At 44.5% G+C, this 18767-nt stretch overlaps 1 protein-coding gene across 16 annotated transcripts in view; it reads left to right on the plus strand.

Annotated features, from left to right (window-relative positions):
* The first annotated feature begins 2477 nt into the window (after positions 1 to 2477).
* The window catches only part of RCOR3 (REST corepressor 3), a 56898-nt gene continuing 40608 nt past the window's right edge, over positions 2478 to 18767 (plus strand). For 10 of the 16 annotated variants that reach the window (XR_009246169.1, XR_009246167.1, XR_009246168.1 and 7 more), the window contains exons 1-4: positions 2479 to 2854; positions 3241 to 3297; positions 14678 to 14755; positions 17477 to 17529. Coding sequence is in view for 11 of the 16 variants with exons in the window: in XM_004578672.3 (XP_004578729.3) it covers positions 2689 to 2854; positions 3241 to 3297; positions 14678 to 14755; positions 17477 to 17529 (354 nt within the window). In the remaining 5 variants the exon portion in view is untranslated. Of the gene's footprint in view, positions 2855 to 3240; positions 3298 to 14677; positions 14756 to 15047; positions 15302 to 16493; positions 16622 to 17476; positions 17530 to 18767 lie in introns of those variants that run through there. The other 6 variants (XM_004578671.3, XM_058669150.1, XM_058669149.1 and 3 more) reach the window with 5 other exon arrangements.

Below are 18767 nucleotides of genomic sequence, written 5' to 3' on the forward strand. Positions count from 1 at the left end.
TGCAGATTTCCTTTTGTAGAAATGACAATGAGCTGTTGTTGTCAAGTTGGGTCATTAGGAAGTGTGTTGGTGGGACCCAGCGCTGCAGCAGCGAAAGTCCTCGCCTTGAATACACCAGGATCCCATATGGCGCCGGTTCTAATCCCAGCAGCCCCACTTCCCGTCCAGCTCTCTGCTTGTAGCCTGGGAAAGCTGCTGAGGACGGCCCAAAGCCTTAGGACCCTGCACCCATGTGGGAGACCCGGAAGAAGCTCCTAGCTTCTGGCTTCAGATCAGCTCAGCTCCAGCTATTGCAGTCACTTGGGGAGTGAATCATCGGATGGAAGATCTTCCTCTCTGTCTCCCCTCTGTATATCTGACTTCCCAATAAAAATAAATAAATCTTAAACAAAAAAAAAAAAAAGAAAGTAGGTTGGTTGGGACACTTCAGTGAAGGAAAAAAAATTTTAAGATTTATTTTTATTTGAAAGGCAGAGTTACAGAGAGAATGAGAGACAGAGAAGGGGAGAAACAGAATGAATCTTCCATCCTCATTGACTCGCCAAATGGCCTCAATAGCCAGAGCTGAGCCAATGTGAACACAGCAGCCAGGAGCCTCCTCCTGGTATTTTAGCTGGACACAGGGTCCCAAGAACTTAGGTCATCCTCCGCTGTTTTCCAGGCCATCATCGGGAAGCTGGATGGGAAGCAGAGCAGCTCAGACGCGAAATTGGCACTCACACAGGATGGTGTTGCCAAAGTCGAAAACAGCCTACTGTGCCACAGCAGTGGACCGAGAAATAAATTTACCTTGATGAATTTCCTCAGTTCAGGATCTATTTTTATGTCAAGGACCAGAGAAGCTGAGTCATGCTCATTAGAAGCTTGTGTATGAAAAACAAATGACCACGGCAAGCATTGTGGCATAGTACGTTAAGCTGCCAGTAGCAATGCTGGCATCCAACATCCAGGTTCTCACCATGGCGATTCCACTTCCGCTCCAGCTCCCTGGCAATATGCCTGGGAAAGCAGCAAAAGATGAGCCCCTGCCACCCCCATGGGAGATCCACTTGGGATCCATCTCAGGCCTGTCAAATAAATCTTAAAAGGAAAAAAAAAAACTTACCCAGGGGGCTGGTTAACCCCCCACCTGCAAGTGCTGGCATCTCATATGGACACCAGTTCATGTCCTGGCTGCTCCACTTCCCTTCCAATTCCCTGCTTCTTATGGCCTGGGAAAGCAGTTGAGGACAGCCCAAAATCTTGGGACTCTGCATCCAAGTGGGACACTCTAAACAGCTCCTGACTCCTGGCTTCGGATTAGCTCAGCTCTGGCCATTGTGGCCTCTGGGGAGTGAACCAGCAGGTGAAAGTTCTGTCTCTTCTACTCCCTGTAAATCTGCTTCTCCAATCAAAATAAATAATACCCAACGTATTCATTTACAGTGGAAAACCTAATGTGGAAGAAACCGGCTATTCATTTCCTTGCAGAAAAACTAGATTGAATTAAAATAACAAGATTATTTGTGGAGAAACAGAATGGAAGTTTTAAGACGCCCATATTTTACAAAACCACATCAAGCTGTGACAGCCCATCTCCACCTCCAGGACCAGTCAATTCTTGCACCTGGGCAGGGAGGCGGCTCCCTTTCCACTGTTTGCCTCTCTGGTTTCGTCCTCACGCAGGAGAGCTTCAATCGCCCCTCAAGGTCAGGCAGCCTCCGGAATGAATAAATGCAGCTCCCATTTCTGGAGTCCTAAAGCAATTCAGAAAAGCATCTCGGGAGCTGATCGCTCATGGCCTCCGGGTCAGCACCGCTCTCTGCCGGCCCCGGGAAGAGCCACAGGCTCCGAGGCAGCGAGAAAAGGGAAGGAGAGGAAGGTGGGAGAAGAGGAAGGCGGCGTGTGTGCCCCGGGACCCTGGGGCAGAAACGCCCAGAGCAGCAGGGCCGCGTTTCCTGCCCCGGCCCTCGGAACCCCGTCGACCGCCCCTGCAGGATGCGCGCACCCCGCTCCACGCAGCCAGGCTGCCGCAGCGCCTGACGGAGGGCCGCGCACCGCCCAAGCCCGGGCCCTGCAGCCGCGCCCGCGGTCCCCACGTGCCCCGACTCGGCGCCCGGGTGGCCAAGGGCTCCCCCTGCTCCAGGCTGCCCGCGTTGCTTCCGCCCTGACAGGGCAAAGAGTCCCGCAGCCTCCCGGGCCCCCTAGGCCGGCAGGCAGGTAGCCCGGGCGGCGGCCCCGCCTCGGAGGCGATGGCAGACGCGCTCGGGCCAGACGCGCTCGAGACGGGCGGCGAGCCGGGCTTCCCCGGCCCTCCCCCTCGGCCCGCCGCCCCCTCAGTCCCCTCAGCCGTCGTCTCCCCACCTCCCGGCGGCCGGAACCTCCCTGCGGGGCGGAGTGATCCCGGCGGCGGCGTAGAGCGCGGCGCGGCCGCGGGGGGCGCCCGGGACGGCGCGGGGCGGGCGGCGGCGCAGGGAGGAGGGGAGAGGGGCGGGGCCCGGGCGGGTTGTTGTGAGGCGACTGCGCTACCGCCGGACCGGGGCGGTTATGGCGGCTCCATATTAACACTCTCCTCCTCCTCCTCCTTCGCCGCCGCCGTCTCCTCCTCCTCCTCTCCCTCCCGCCCGTGCTCGCGAGCCCTCGCCCCCTTCACCCTGACGCCTACCTCTGCCCCTCAGTGACCCCCCCTCCCCTCTCCCCTGTTCTGCCATGCCCGGCATGATGGAGAAAGGGCCCGAGTTACTGGGGAAGAACCGGTCGGCCAACGGCAGCGCCAAGAGCCCGGCGGGCGGCGGTGGCGGCGCCTCGGCCACTAACGGCGGGCTGCACTACTCGGAGCCCGAGAGCGGCTGCAGCAGCGACGACGAGCACGGTGGTAGCCTCGAACTCCTCCCCGCCAGCCCGCCTGCCCCCCTCCCTCCACCCCTCCCCCAGCCCCCTCCCCGCGCCGCGCTCGCGCCCTCCCTCCCCTCGGAGCCCGGGCGCTGCGGTAGCCGCGAACTCCCGGTGCAGTGCAGCAGCAACCCCCGCGACCCCCGCCCCTCGCCCGCGCCCAGCCCTCCGCGCCTCCCCCCCACCCCGCTCCCCGCCCCCACCGCTGCCACCTCCTGGAGCGCCCGGAGTTAGTATCTCTCCCATCCGCCCGCCGCTCTTTCTCTTCCCTCTCTGCAATTTTTATTTTTTATTAAGTGTGTCTTTTTTTTTAATCTCCTCCCTTCCTTTTTCTTTTTTTATATATATATTTTTGGCATTGCTTTGCAGATGTTGGGATGAGAGTCGGGGCTGAATACCAAGCTCGGATCCCTGAATTTGATCCAGGTAGATACATTTGCTTAAGCAAATTCCTGTCTCCTTCCCTCCTCCCCTCACCCCTCCCTGTCTGAGCTGGGTCGGGGTGTCCGGGGAGTGGGGCTGGGAGGGGAAACGGGGCCGGGCTTGGGCATGCATCTCTGGCCGGGAAGGCTGTCAGGCTTGGCCGGGCTGTGTCACAGGGCGTGTGGGCAGATGTGTGCTTTGCAAGGTTAACATGGTTTCCCTTGGAGGCCACTTGCCCGCCGGTGGCATCGCCTGTCTGCACCGCCACCTCCATCCCGAGCCCGGAGCGGGGATCGGGGAGAGTGGAGGGAGGCGACCTGCCGTGTAGGGTCGGGGGTCCGAGGCCAGGGTGGGGAGGATTGGCTGCGGGAGGGGGGGGAGGGGGGCCGAGGACTGCAGAAGGCTGTGTGGGGCTGTGTGTGGATGGACCTTAAGATGTCCATGGCCACAGAGGCGGCCCCGGAGCCCCAGCCGCCCCACGCGCGGACCCAGGGCTGCTCTCCTTTTCCTTCTTGCCCGGGTGGGGTGGCTTCGGCAGCGGTGGCATCCCTGGCGCAATGTGGGCGCTGTGCAGAAAGGGTGGGGACCGGCGGGGCAGACGCGGGGCGGCACGCCTGGCCCACCCCGCGTAGTGAGGCCACAGGACAGTGGCCACGGCTGCCAAGGAGACATTTTCTCCCGGAGCAGCCAGGTTCCAGCAGCCTCTGCCAAGCCAGCTTGCGGGTTCCCTGTCTACTTTTCTCCAAACAGGCTCCCCCGGCGGTCACGGGATCGCAGGCTGCGCAGGGATTGGGCGAGAGTTCCCGCATATGGAGGCGCCCTTGCTGGAGCCTCTCGGAGCGGCGCGCTTCCTCCTCCCTGGCCCAGACCACCCTGCTCGGTTCAGGCTGTGGACAGACGGGCTTTGAAAGGCCCCCCGCCTTTTCCTTTCAGTGGACCAGTTCTTTTTTTTTTCTCCAGTGACCCCTCTTGAAGACAGTGTGTCTGCAGGATCCTTCAATTCACTGTCAGATTTTAATGGGGGGGGGGCGCTTGCCACTCGGCATTTATTCGGGGTGGGGCAGAGCTTGCTTATGTAATGGTTAGGGTGTCGATGACTGTTTGGGCTTCTGCTCTCCCCATTAAGGCAGCTACAGAGTTCTGGTAAAGAGTTTGTAAATGTAGCAGCTAGTCCTTGGGAGCAGAAGGAGCAATGTTGCAAGGAAGCATTCTGGATTCGGGCTGCCCTGCAAGTGACATGCCTATGAATACGTGTGGATGGAAGTTAGCCATGTGTCCCGCTGGGCCTCAGATACTTTTTAAATGTTCTGTGAAACTCGTTTTCTTTATTGATGTAGCTGCTAGGCGAGCTGCACTTCCACATTATCCCTGCTGCCTCAGGGTTGAGCTTGACATTCAGAAAGAACACTTTGTTTTAAGATAGGCCGGATTCCATCCCCAAGCTGTTTTATTTTTGCACTCTGAGCTTGTTTCTGGCCTTCCCAGAGCCTCAGTTTTCCTATCTGTGGGTAGTATTTCCTATCTGTAGGTAGTGGAGTTTGTATCAGGAATGAATGAGCGTGTGGCAGTTTTTCGGGAAAGATTGAATTTCACAGCTACAAATAATGATCCTGGTGATAATTAACACCTGATTCTTGCTGAGTACCTTGCACGCTTTTTGGCGTGTGTTGATAAAGTTACTTCCACGTTAGAACTCAGAAACCAGGACTTTTTCCTGATTTTGTAGACATACCTGTTATTTATTTTTTAAGATTTTATTTATTTGAAAGAGTTACAGAGACAGAGGAAGAGAAAAACTTAATCTGGGTCTCCTGTGGGTGTGGCAGGGGCCAAGTACTGGGCCGTATTCCAGTGCTTTTCCCAGATCTCTAGCAGGGCGCTAAATAGGAAGTGGAGTAGCCGGGTCGAGAGCCAATGCTCATAGGGCCTACTGGCCTTGATTCACCCTCTAGGTTACAACACTTGATCCCATTAGGCAATGTATTTACTTCATAGGTAGTTACAGGCAGGTTGATAGGGGTCTTAGAGTTACTTTGTCTCAAAATACTTACCCATGCCTGACCAGTTTTTAATAATTGGAGTCAACTATTTAACATATTTCAAAATTTAAAAATCAGCTCATTTCAATGAAACAAGTAGTGTATTTGTGGAGGATAAAGAATGGAAATGCTATTTTTAAAATGGTCAGATTCTCTATCTAGTCAGCCTATAATTGATATTTGTTACCACAATAAGAATAAAAATATTCTTTAAATTCATTTGTTCACTTTGTGTTTAATAATCCCCCAAAGCATACCAAATGGAAGGACATGACTAAAACCAGTTACTACTTAAACTTAGATGGACTTTTTATATTTTTTATATTTTTGTAGGTCAGACTTGTTAGGTAAACTGATTATCAGTTATTAGACTTTTTTCCAAATAAATATTGAACCCCTGTACCATTTAGCATAGTACAGCTGCTGTTTTATTCCAGATATTTTACTGTTGTTGTGTAGCTTTTATTTCACATCAGTTCAGTGCGGGTAACTGAAAATTTAAAACACATTGCCTTGTGACAGAAAATAGTGGAAAAGAAATATTTATTAGTGATGGAAAACAATGGCCTTAGCTTTCCTTTCTTGTGCCTCATTTTGTCATCCTTGTGTAAGCAATTCGGCTCATCTTTATAAAGATTATCTGCCCGTATTCCTGCAAGTCGTTTGGATAAGAAATTTCTTAGCTGCTGTTATGATCAGGAGGAAAATTAAAAGAAGATCCTTATGGAGGATATTTTTATTGAAGACATGATGGTGGTGATAATAGAAATTAAATGCATAAATTATGGAAGGCTCAACTGATTATCTTGGAAAATGGCAGGATTGGAGTTTATTGGAATTTCTGAAGTCAGAAGTTCAGGGACAGTTTGCCTTAATTAAGGCATCATTGCTAGAATATGTTTGTCATTTACTGATTGGCATTGTGGATGTCTCCTAGACCTTGACTGTGTGGTGTTGTGGCGAAGAGTCACCCCACAGGACTGGACGCCAGCCTGGCCTGGTGACTTACAACAACCTGACCGCTACAACCTCAGTTTCTTTGTAAAAGGGAGAGAAGATGAAGTGAAAAATAATATGCAGTTAGTGAGTTTGTAGAAAATGCACATTATGAAGATACGATTAGGAAAAAACTGGTCTGATTTAAAGCATTTTTTGCACCAAAAGAAACTTAACCTTCCGATTCCATTTTTCCATGATTTGTTAGTTTAAATAACTAAAGAATATAATCTTTGGTATATTGAGAATGTGAACACTTTAAAAGTTACTTTGCCCTTACTAATGCAGCCAACTAAATACAGATACTACTGTGATGTTTTAGTACCTGTTTGGGGAGACACAGGCCATCTCCCAAAGCCCAAAAGTTTACACTTTCTTGTCTTTGAAAGCTCCCTTGGAGCTTTCTCTTCCATAATACATTTTTGTGCTTGAAAAGTATTTTTTCCCATGATCTGCTTCTCTACTTCTGTACTGTTCCTCATGTGTATTGTTGTTACTGTAAGCCTCTAGTTGCTGTATTATCTCTGGCTTGAATTAATGCGTAGTTTATTAGCATTTGGTGGTTTCAGCCCCTGAGTAGAGGTGAACTGTAGTGATATCCTGGCTGGAACCCTGGAGGTTTACAAATTCGGAGTCATGTATTGGGATGATGAGAGGCAAGGCTTTGTAAAGTGAGGGAAAAGTGTTTGTGAAGAGGGCTGGTGGAAGTAGAGCGAGCATTCCGTAGTCCCCCATGCCCAAAGAGAATGCATTTCAAGACCCCCTTTCGGTCCGAAAGTGGATAAGACCAAACCATGTTATATACACAGTGTTTCTTTTTTCTGTGCGTACGTACTTACGATAAAGTTTGATTTATAAATTACACACAGAAATATCAACAGCAGTCGTTACAGTAGATCTTATCCATCCCAGCATACATTTTATTTTTTCTCAAGTCAAAAAATGTTTCCTTGTTGACTTGATGGCTTCTCTCTGGCATATCTGAATTGCCAACATCAGTGTGCTTGAGCTTTGGGGCCATTGTAAAGGGTTATCTGAACACAAGGCACTGCTGTTCTCCAAGGTCTGATAACTGAGTCCCTAGTGGAACAAGATTTCGTGACACTGCTCAGCAAGGTCTGAAGTTTAAAACTTCAGAATTGTTTACTTCAGGAATTTTCCAGTATATATGTATATGTATGTATGTATGTATAGATAGATAGATAGATAGATAGATTTGGCCATAGTTGACTGCAGAAAGCAAAACCATGAGTAAAGGGGGAGCCCCTGTATAGCTTACAAGGATAGGAACATTGTCACATGGAAGCTTGAAAGTATCATAACTTAATTCCCCTAGAATGCTGTCATGCCCAGTACCCTAAGAAAGTCTTGTCTATTCCTCGTTTGAATTTGCTGTTAAGTATATAATTTCAGACTTAGAATATAAGTCATTAAAAATACTGGGAGGCAAATTTAATATTCTCAAGTTATTTAAGTTTTTTTATGTATTTGTTCCATGTTCTCCACCAGAGTCCTGACTTTCAATAAAAAGAATATAAAATGCAGCATATTTTTATTGAAATTTTTGGAATTTTCAATTGATGTAGAAATATCTGGAGGTAAGTAGAAACCCTTCCAGGGTAGAAAAAAGAATTGAAGAAAGGAATTGTCTCCAACCTGCTTAAACCACCAACAGTTATTCTTACACTATGCTTACTATATATATGCCAGGCATTTCACTTAGGGCAGTGTATCAAATTATATATATTTTTCTTATTTGTTGGTTTTGTACCAGCATCTTATAATGTACTTTGCCAACTGCAGATTTTTTTAAATAAATTATTTCATAGGAATTAAGCTTTTTAAATGTTTTAACAATTAAAGACTGTTTCCTTTTCACAACTGACACCCTACTGTGGTCTTTTAAAATTCTAGTAACTTGTTGCCTAAGTTTTGCTTTGTTTCTCAGCTGTTCAGAAGTTAGTATACTTCTAAGGTTCGGTTCTTTTGTTGGTGAGTCAGATTTGAGTCTCAGTGTTATTTCTAAGTATCACACCATTTGAGGTAAAAGTATAAATATTGTCCATTTGGTTTATATCCTTTAAATATTTTTTGTCCATTCTTTTATAATGGCAAGGGGAAAACTATTGGATTCATCCCGGGGGGATGTTTATTTTTAATAGACAGGTTGTTTTCTCCTTTTATGTGTGATCAATCAGGTCAGAAAAACTAAAAGGTCATTTTAGCCATTTACTATCTTCAGGGGGTAGATTAAAAGAGGGTATCTGTCATTTGAGTTAAGGCCCCATGAGATTTCTGTTCATCTCTTTTTAATTTGTTGATTGATACAGGAAGATGACACCTTTCTAAAATAAGGAAAGAACCCAACTTAAAGAATTGTCTTCCATAAGCATGTAGCAATTATGTTAAAGTTTTATACAATGGTTCTGTGTCTAGTATTTAGATTTTGAGCAGCTCTTTGAGGTGGATTCTCTTATCCCTGTTTTTGGAGATGAGGAAAACTGAGACACAGACCCTTCAAGTAGATTACCCAAGGTGAGTCAGCTCCCAGGTGACAGAACCATGACCCTGAAGTAGCCCTCAGTCATTTCTTCAGTTTAGATGACATACAGATCATCAGACATAGTGGAGTTCAGTTCCGAGTTAGGCAGAGAACCTTGAAGTGCTTACTTTAGGCATTGCCTGCTGTCAGGATTGCACCCCACACCCAGCGCTTCCCTCCGGCCCCCACAGCGGAAGAGCTCTTGTGTACACAACCCAGATGCCAGTTTCTGTCAGATAAGCCCTTAGTTATAAAGCTGAGAATTTTTTGGGAAGTGTGGTTGATGTTATTCCTGGGAGGAAATACACAAAAATTTAATATTCATTTGAGAAGACATAATTAGGGATGCCTTTTAATTCAGATTTCTGTAACACAAGAATGATATACAAGGAACAACATGATGTTCTAAGTATTGAGACCCAATTTGTTGCATTTGATGTTCTATGAGTAGGATTTAAGATCTTACTGCTTCAATCCATTGTGCAAAAGAGAATAAGTTTCATGTTACAGGATAGAAATTAAGGGTTTATTTCACTGAAACTAACAGATTCCAAAGTCTCTTCAGTGAATGTAAGTTTCAAGTAAACAACTTCCAAATTTTAAAAAAATTCTGTTTTCTGTTATTAAAGATAAAATTTTAAAAAGTTTTATTTTGTAGCTTTGGTTTTTCTAGTTCTTTGATAGTGTCTCTATCTTTTTTCCACCCTTAGGTTTTCCTTACTGCAAAATGTAAAATGATACAGTGATTTTTAGCTTCATGTTTTACTAGCTATACAGGATTGCTTTTTGGTTGAATATTTATAATAATTTTAAAGTAGATTTATTTATTTAAAGGCAGAGTTACACCGAGAGAGATCTTACCGAGTGGCTGCAATGGCCAGAGCTGTGCTGGTCCGAAGCCAGGAGCTTCTGGGCCTCCCATGTGGATTCAGGCACCTGCAAATATTTGGCCATCCTCTACTGCATTTGTGGGCACATTATCAGGGAGCTGGGTCAGAAGTGGAGTAGCCAAGACTGAAATGGGTGCCGTTATGGGATGCTGGTGCCACAGGTGCTATAAGCACTATGCCACAGCACTGGCCCCATTTATGATTTTTCCAAAGTAAAAACTGTTGAATGATGCTAAATTATTGGCTGATAGATAGCATCTCCAAATGGAAATTATGGTTATAAGTCCCTTACTCGTGGAAATGAAAGGTTTTTTTTTTTTTTTTTTGGACTGGTGACTGCAGTTTAACTGCAGAATAATGTTGAATTTTGTGAATTCTGACTGTTGATAGATAACTACTTCATGCACATCAGCTATTTATTCATAGATAAATTATCTTGCAATGTGGTGGCAAAGCTTTGTTGGTAGTTTTGATTAATTTGAATGAAGCTGAGAATTAGGTAGAAGCCAGGAAAGGACCATTTAAGTAGTGAAGAGACAGAACATGTGTCTTGGTAGCTGTGTCCAACTTTTTATTTTCATCTAGTTGAAGGCAGGGTGGGGAGGGTGGTACACCCTTTGATTCACTCTCCTCAGTGTCCACAGCCACCGGGTTGGGCCAGGCTGCGCCCGGCAAGCTGTGACCCTGTCTGGATCTCCATGTGGGGGTGTGGGTCGCCAGCCCAAGCACTGGCGACATCACTTGCTGTTTCTCACGTGTATTAGCAGGAGACTGGATTAGAAACATAGAATTCTGGACTATTAACTGACACGCTCCCAAAGAGTGAGGGTGTGCAGGCAGGGACTTAACTCAGTACCTGCCTTCATTTTACTCATTTTTATTGTAAGATTTACTTATTTGAAAGGCAGAGTTAGAGAAAGAGATCTTCCATCTGATACGGTTTACTCTCCAAATGACCAAAACAGTCTGTTCCAGGTCAGTCTGAAGCCGGAGATGAGATTCATCTGAGTATCCCTCTTAGATGCTAGGGTCCAAGGACTTAGTCTGCCTTCCGCTGCTTTCCCAGGCACATTAGCAGAGTGCTGGACTCAAGTCATTGTGGGATAATGGCATTACAGGTTGTGGCTTAACTGACTGTTGCACAGTGCCAGCTCCTCTGCTAATTCTTAGTGTACACATATTTACAAAAAGGCTTGACCTTTCATTCTTGATTATAACTGATTAGAAATAAATCAGATTACTATGCTTCCAGATTAGAAATAGACTCTCAGATTACATTAAGAAATTGTATTAGCATTTATGCTTTTTATTTTAGTGTGAATATTAATATAAAATTAATAAGTAGAATTATGCTTAAAATGAATAGCTAACAGGCTCTTTGCAAAGAATAAGACTTAAAAAAAAAATAAGAGGGATGGACATTTGACCCAGCAATTAAGATGCCATTATTTTGGATGCCCATGTCCTTTACTTAAATACCTTAGCTTGATTTATTTTTTTTAAAGCTTCTCTTGAAAGGCATACTTACAGAGAGAAGGAGAGACAAAGAAGAAGCTCTTGCATCCACTGGTTCACTCTCCAAATGACTTTAACCACCGGAGCTGAGATGTTCTCAGGCCAGGAGCCAGGACCTTCTTCAGGTTCTCCCATGTTGGTGCAGGGTCCCAAGCCTTTGGGCTGTCCTCTACTGCTTTCCCAGGCCACAGGCAGAGAGCTGCATCAGAAGTAGAGCAGCCTTGACACAAGCCAGCGTTTATATGGGATGCTGGCTCTTAAGGTGGAAGATTAGCTAGCCAAGCCAAAGTACCAGTTCCTGGCTTGATTGCTGGAGGCAGCAGTGATGAGTCAAGTGATTAGGTTCCAGCCATCTACATAGGAAACCTGTGTTGAGTTTCTGGCTCCCAGCTTCTGCTTCTAGCTGGCTAGAGCTGTTGCCTGCATTTGAACTGACTGAGAAGGTGGACACCTCCCTCTCTGTCCTACTTTTCAGATAATTAAATAAACAATTTTAAGAAAAATTTTAGGAAAACAATAAAAAGTCACAAAAACTTAACAAATTATAACAGTATTGGTTGGCTTAGATATAGAACATAAGGGGGTTGGGCACAGGTCACTTGGGACACCTACATTTCCTAACCAAGTGCCTGGGTTTGAGTCCTGGTCCCACTGTTGATACCAGCTTTCTGCTGTTATGTACTCTGAGAGACCTGAGGCGATGGATTAAATAAGTCCCTGACACTGAAGGAGGAACACCCGGGTTAAGTTCTCGACTCTGGTAGTAACATGGCCCAGTTCTGGCTACTAAGGGTATTTGGGCAGTGAGCTAGCAGATGGGAAATCTCTCTATATCTCCGCCTTCAAAATAAATAAATAAAAGTTGGATGATGTGTTCTCTGGCTTAAAAAAAAGAAGAATCAGGTTATTATTATCATTATTTGAAAGAGTTACAGAGAGAAGGAGACACACACAGATCTCTTACCCATTCGTTCACTCTTCCAAAGGACTGCAGCAGCCAGGATTGTGCCAGGCAAAGCCAGGTGCTTCGTCTGGCTCTTCCATGTGAGTATGGGAGCCCAAGGACTTGAACCATCTTCTGTTGCTTTGCTAGGTGCATCAGCAAGGAGCTGGATAGGACATGAAACAGTTGAGCCTTAAACTGGCACTAGTATAGGATGCAAATGTTGCAGACATCAGCTTAACCACTAGAACATGAGGCCAGCTTCCAAAATCAGTTTCTAATGATGATCTTTAGTAATACATAGATGGTTAAATCAGATTTATTACTTTGCCAGTGATATGCTTTAGAAAGTGTAAAGGCTGTCAGTTATCTTCAAAATTACCTTATTTTTCTTTTTTGAACTTCCTTTTTAATATTGCTTACATGGTTGAGCGGGACGCACACACATATGGGTCTCTGATTAAGGTGAGGAGGGTGAGTGGGGCAGATGTTTCAGCTTTTTTTCCTGTGTTCACAGGGGAGGAGGAGGAGGACATGGGGGCTGCTCCTTGCTGTCAAGCTACATCAGCACCTGGGGATAGGGGACAGTCATTTAATGATGCCTTAGAGACCCCAGTGTGGGAAAGAGTGTTCCAGGGGTGTTATTTGAGTGATTTTTTGATAGTTCTGAGACTTCATTGACTTTGTTGCACATCAGAGTTGAGGAAAATCTTTCTAAAAACTGTTAGCTGGTAAAGTCTACCTTAGTGCATCTGCAGACCCAGGAACATGTAGAGCTTGCCAGGAGAGTGGTCCAACCTGTTTTGCTCTCCATCCTCCGACAAGAAACTCAGCATTCTCTGTTGGCCTAGATGAGCTGGCTGTCAAGTGCCCTGTGTACATCCAGGCATGTTGTCTACTGTACAGGCATCAGCAGCTGAGGAGTTCCAGTCCCAATACATGAACTCCAAGACCAAACCACTTACATGGTAATTTTTCCCTGTGGCTGGGATTAGAGCGGTCTTGTTGAGGAGTCTACCAGGAAACCTTACCGGAGGTGACCTCAAACTTGAATCTTGTGTGTTCCAGCTAGTGCAGCTAATGCTGCTAGTGCCATGCCCATACCAGTAGATACAGCCATCTAGTTCTTTCACGTGAACTGATGGGTGCTTTGGCCTAGACCAGTCCACCACAGGCCTAGTCTTCACAAGCACCAGCAGGTGTCCTAGTTGAGGTGACCTCCAGTAGCCCCAAGAGCTCCCTGCTCCTGGCCACCTGCAGCACTGGTTTTTTGCATGTGTTATGACTAAGGTCAGCCTAACCTGCTCCCAGATCCAGCCCATACATATGCCAATAGATGCTGCTGCCTTGTTTAGTCTGGCCCATCCCCAGACCTGGCTTTCATGCTCACCAACAGGCATTGCACACACCAGTAAGAAAGTGCCCACAGTTCTCCTACCAGGCCTGCTCCCAGCTCCGATCTTGTGCCTGCCAGGGAGTAATGAGGTCCAGCCTGACAAGACTTGCACTCAGTCTCTGTACTTTCCAGCTGGTGCTGCAGCCTAGCCTGGCTGACTTGCACCCTTTCTGGCTCTTGTGCATGCTGATGGGTGCGACAGACTAGCCTGCCCCCAGTTCCAGCTCTCATGCTCACCAGTGGAAGCACTGACTCAGCAAGGGAGTCCCCAGTATTCCCCTACCATGCTAGCTCCCAGCCCCAGTTCTAGCAGTTACTGAAACTCAGCCTGAGATGACCACCACCCAGTCTTGGTAGTTGCTACAGCCTGGGTTAGCCAGCCTGCCCCCAGTCCCAGCTGTTGTCCATTCCTGGCCCAACCTGGCCTACCCCAAGACTTCATGTGAACTGGTGGGCACTGAGGTCCAACCTGGCCTGGCCTGCACTCATCCTGGCTCTCACTCATGTCAGTCTGTGCTGAGGACTGACAACTTAATTTTTATAAACAAAGTGTTTATTATCTTTAATGTAAACCTATTTGCCTTTGTTTTTTCCCCCTGTGCTTTTCCTACTTCTCTTTACAGGAACTATACAATAACAAAAACAAAGCATATTTTTTTTAAAGACTTATTTATTTTATTACAAAGTCAGATATACAGAGAGGAGGAGAGACAGAGAGGAAGATCTTCCGTCCGATGATTCACTCCCCAAGTGAGCCGCAACGGGCCAGTGCGCGCCAATCCGAAGCCGGGAACCTGGAACCTCTTCCGGGTCTCCCTCGCTGGTGCAGGGTCCCAATGCATTGGGCCGTCCTCAACTGCTCTCCCAGGCCACAAGCAGGGAGCTGGATGGGAAGTGGAGCTGCCGGGATTAGAACCGGCGCCCATATGGGATCCCGGGGCATTCAAGGCGAGGACTTTAGCCGCTAGGCCACGCTGCCGGGCCCAAAGCATATTTTGTTAATACCTTGTTTTGAATATAAACAAAATCTATCATATTCAAAGTAACTGAATTTTTCCCCAGGTGCCACAAAGTACACAGATAAAGACAATGGAGGAATGCTTGTATGGTCTCCATATCACAGTATCCCAGATGCCAAATGTAAGTTTTCCAAGATCCAATGTTTGCTGTTAACAGGGATTTGTTAGCCAACTCAAAGTGTAACATACTTGTTTTTTAGAGTCTTTTGGACTCTGCTAAGAAAATGATGGGGACTTTGTTTTGTTTTTTAATGGAGGGTTGTTTTGTTAGAACGTTTTTCCTTTTGAAAGATAGTGGGTTGATTTTGCCAACTTGTGTCAGGCTCATGAAGAATGGAAAACCTAGGATCTGATGGCATTGCTGCTTAAATCCTCAAGCAGGGAAGGGAGTTACTATGTAGATATCTGCACAGGCCTTTCCTCAGTATGTGGAGCTGTAAAGACATGCCTTCAAACTCCAGAGAGCCCACAGTCATTACCATTTTAAAGAGGAAAGGGGAAAGAACTGACTTCAGCAGCCACCAGGTCATCTCTGTGCTCTCCATTTCTGGACGGAGACCTTCTGGATCAATGACCATGCACTTCTTGAATCATGTGTGGCTTTAGACTTCAGTGTGATGTAGCGGACCTGATCCTTTGCGGCACATCAGATATAGGAAACGTGCAGGTAACAACACTAAGATCCCCATCCCTCCATTTGGTTTTCATTGACTTTATTAAATACTGAGCAGCTGTAAAATATGTTAATACTCGTTAAGTTCTTAAAGATGTCCCATTATGGTTTATTTAGTCCATGGAAATGTACATAGCAAGTCTAATCGTGCTCATTGATGCAGAAAGGACCAAAGGTTAAAACTTGAATATGCTGATGCACATGTGGTCGTTCTTCCTATTTGAGAATTATAGAACCTCACCAAAAGATCTAGCTGGTAATCTAGGAATTGTGAGCTCTTAAAGCACTCTTAACAGAAAATATAAAATTGATCATTTGAACTAGGACTATATACTAAGAACGTAAAAGAGACTGTGAGCTTTCAGGGTTCAGTTCTTGTAGGCAGAAGTTTCCATTCACAAAGCAAGGACCATTGCTTGCATTTGTTGTTTTGGCCTTGTTTTATAATGGCAGTACACATCTTAGCCAAGTGGAAAACAAAATCAAGAAAGCCAGTGATTCCTCAAAGTGTGAAACCACTTGGACTATCCAATTGAAAGTTTAGATCAGTGGCATTCAACCCTGCCTCTGTTAATGTCACTAAGGAAGCCTTTTCAAAAAAGTCTTGTGGGGCCTGGCAAGTCAAGCCACTGCTTGAGACACCAGCATCCTGTATCAGAATGTTGGTTCAAGTGCCAGCTGCTCTGTTCCCAGGCACCTTTCTACATAAGCACCTGATAAAGAGCACTTGATGCTCTAAGTACCTGGATCCCTATCACCCATGTGGGAGAGTAAGATGGAATGAATTCTAGCCCCCTGGGTTCAGCCTGCCATTTCTTGTAACCATTTTGCAAGTGAACCGGTGGATGGAAAATCTCTTTGCTTGTCTTCCTTTCTCTGTGTCACAGTTGAAAGAAAGAAAGACAGACAGACAGAAAGAAAGAAGGAAGGAAGGAAGGAAAGAAAGAAAAGAAAAAGGAGAAAAAGAAAAAAAGGAAAAAAAGAAAACACTTTTAAAATGAAAACATTTTTACATTTGTTAAATGTAATCAACATGTATTTGGACCTGTCATCTATTTAAGTGTTAAGGATTCTTAAACACACGTACAGAGAAAGCAGTAATAGTTGGATTTCTTTTTTTTAGTGCCAAAAACTTAAAAGTTGTATTACTGTTATAGCATGTTCTTATATTAAACTGTCATTACAGGAAACAGCAAATATTTGTAAAGTACTTAAAATGTGCCAGATGATATTCTGAGCACTTCGCAAATATGAACTCATTTAATCGTAGGAAGCTAACTGTTTTTATCACTAATTTGGAGTGAAGAAACCAAGGTATGAAAAGGTCAGATTACTTAATCACAGTCAAAAAAACTAGTAATAAGTTGAGAGTCAAACCCAATTAGACTAGCTGTGCCAGCATCTTGACCATAACCTTAACCGCTGCATCTCAAAAACAAGTTTAAAGAATTAATTTTGTGTAAAAATGACTGAAGGATCAAGAAGGAATGTTTATAGGAACTTTACATAAAGCAGTCTTGCTGAATGTGGCAGGCAGATTTTCAGCAGTGAGGCCTGGGAATAGCAGAATTATCATTAAATTGTCCTTTTGGCTTTATCTATATATGGAGAGTACATGAAAATAAAAATATCCTTTGTATGTTAAAGAGGAATAAGTGAAGAAAACCTTAGGGATATTGAAGCGTACTGACTGTGTTATTTTTATGTGTAGCTGGTACAGTTACAGATAAACCTATTCTTTATGCAACAGCCAGAAATGGGATAGTAAAGACTTTAGATCAAGTTTAAATATGACAGAGGATCCTCAACAGCTGTGTCTCCTCAGAAAAAGATTGTAACTAAAAATCAAAACATCTTAGTATTTTCTACTACAATTAAGTTCTGATGGCTGCCCATCAATTGATCTTTATCTGCATACAAAATATAATTATAGTCCTATCACTAGCTTTAATATGTGATAGATGATCACAGAGATAAATCATGTTAAGTAAAATTTTATATGAGATGGTTTCTAATTCTATTCATGTAAATCCCTTCTTGATAGCATTTCATGGAATGTGGCTTTAACTTTAAAAAAAAAGCTTGAATTATAAACTATTTTGTGATGTTAATACAAAATAGACCTCAGACATTGAAGTAAATGAGAATAGTCATGTTGTTTCATTACAGTGGATGAGTATATTGCCATTGCGAAGGAGAAACATGGCTACAATGTGGAACAGGTATGTACTGAAACTTTAAGAGTAAGGTTGGTTTCATTACTTATCACATTTAAAGAGCCCTCAGCATTGTTTTTGCTCTAAGAAACTGCGTAAGTTTGGCTGGCTTAACCGAACCAGCGAAGTCTGACCTTTTAGCATCTGCTAGGGGAGGTCTTGGGCGTAGTAGGTGCAGCTTGGGACCTCTCTCCATGTCAGGTTGCCTGCTTCCAGCCCCTGCCCCTCTGCTTCAGGTCAGTCTCCTCCTCGCCACCCCAGCACCATGTGATGGCCAGTGCACTGGGTTCCTGCCACCCCTGTCGGAAGCCTAGATTGAGTTCTGGGCTCCTGACTTCAGCCTAGCTCAGGCCCGGCTGCACTGAGCAGATAGGGGGTGAACCACTGTGTACGATCTCTCTGTCTCTGCTTTTCAGAGAAAAATTAAATAAATAAATAGATAAGAGAAAACAAGATTCAGGAGCTAAAAAGGAGAAAAGTAAACAGATAAATAAAATAAGATTCAAGAGCTAAGAAAAAGATAGGATCAATAGGATTTGTTTTTAAAGAAGAATTTTGCTTTTATCAGTATTGACCTCTTTTTTTCTCTTATTCCTATTTCCTGTTTCTGTTTTTTCAAAGTTTTAGTCTGAAGTATTACCAAAATGAAAAGCAGTTTTTTTGATGTATTGTAGGGTAAATACACATGGATAGGATTTTTTTTATTCTTAAAATTTATGGAAAAATTAAGAGTATTTTTGATTTGAAAGTTAAATATGAAGAAATGGTTATGACAAATTTCAGATATTTCAGAAAGGGGTTCTTTTTGCTAAATAACTTAGAAAGGATGTATTCAAGTATAGTCTTCATGTAAAGTGAACCATCTTAACGATCTTTATCTCTAGTCATGTGAAAATGGAGACTATGGAAAAATGAAACAAAATTCTTAAATTTTATTTCAGTTAAGTATTATGTCAACCTTTGCTAGAATTAATAAAAGAATAGATTAGAGAAATAAAAAAGATGAAAATACCTATAAGCTAAGTTATCAAGAGCTAATTTTATAGTCAGTAACATAATAAAGTATTATTTTTTGTTAAATTGAGATGTTTATTTTTTTGGATGTAAACATAATTAACATTTTTTGTCAGTTTTAAAACTTTGGATTGCCTTTTGGCAGGAGGCAAATATTTATTTATTTTTATTGGAAAGTCAGATATACAGAGAGGAGGAGAGACAGATAGAAAGATCTTTCGTCTGCTGAT

Source organism: Ochotona princeps, chromosome 10 (assembly GCF_030435755.1).
Source record: "Ochotona princeps isolate mOchPri1 chromosome 10, mOchPri1.hap1, whole genome shotgun sequence".
Taxonomy (NCBI): domain Eukaryota; kingdom Metazoa; phylum Chordata; class Mammalia; order Lagomorpha; family Ochotonidae; genus Ochotona; species Ochotona princeps.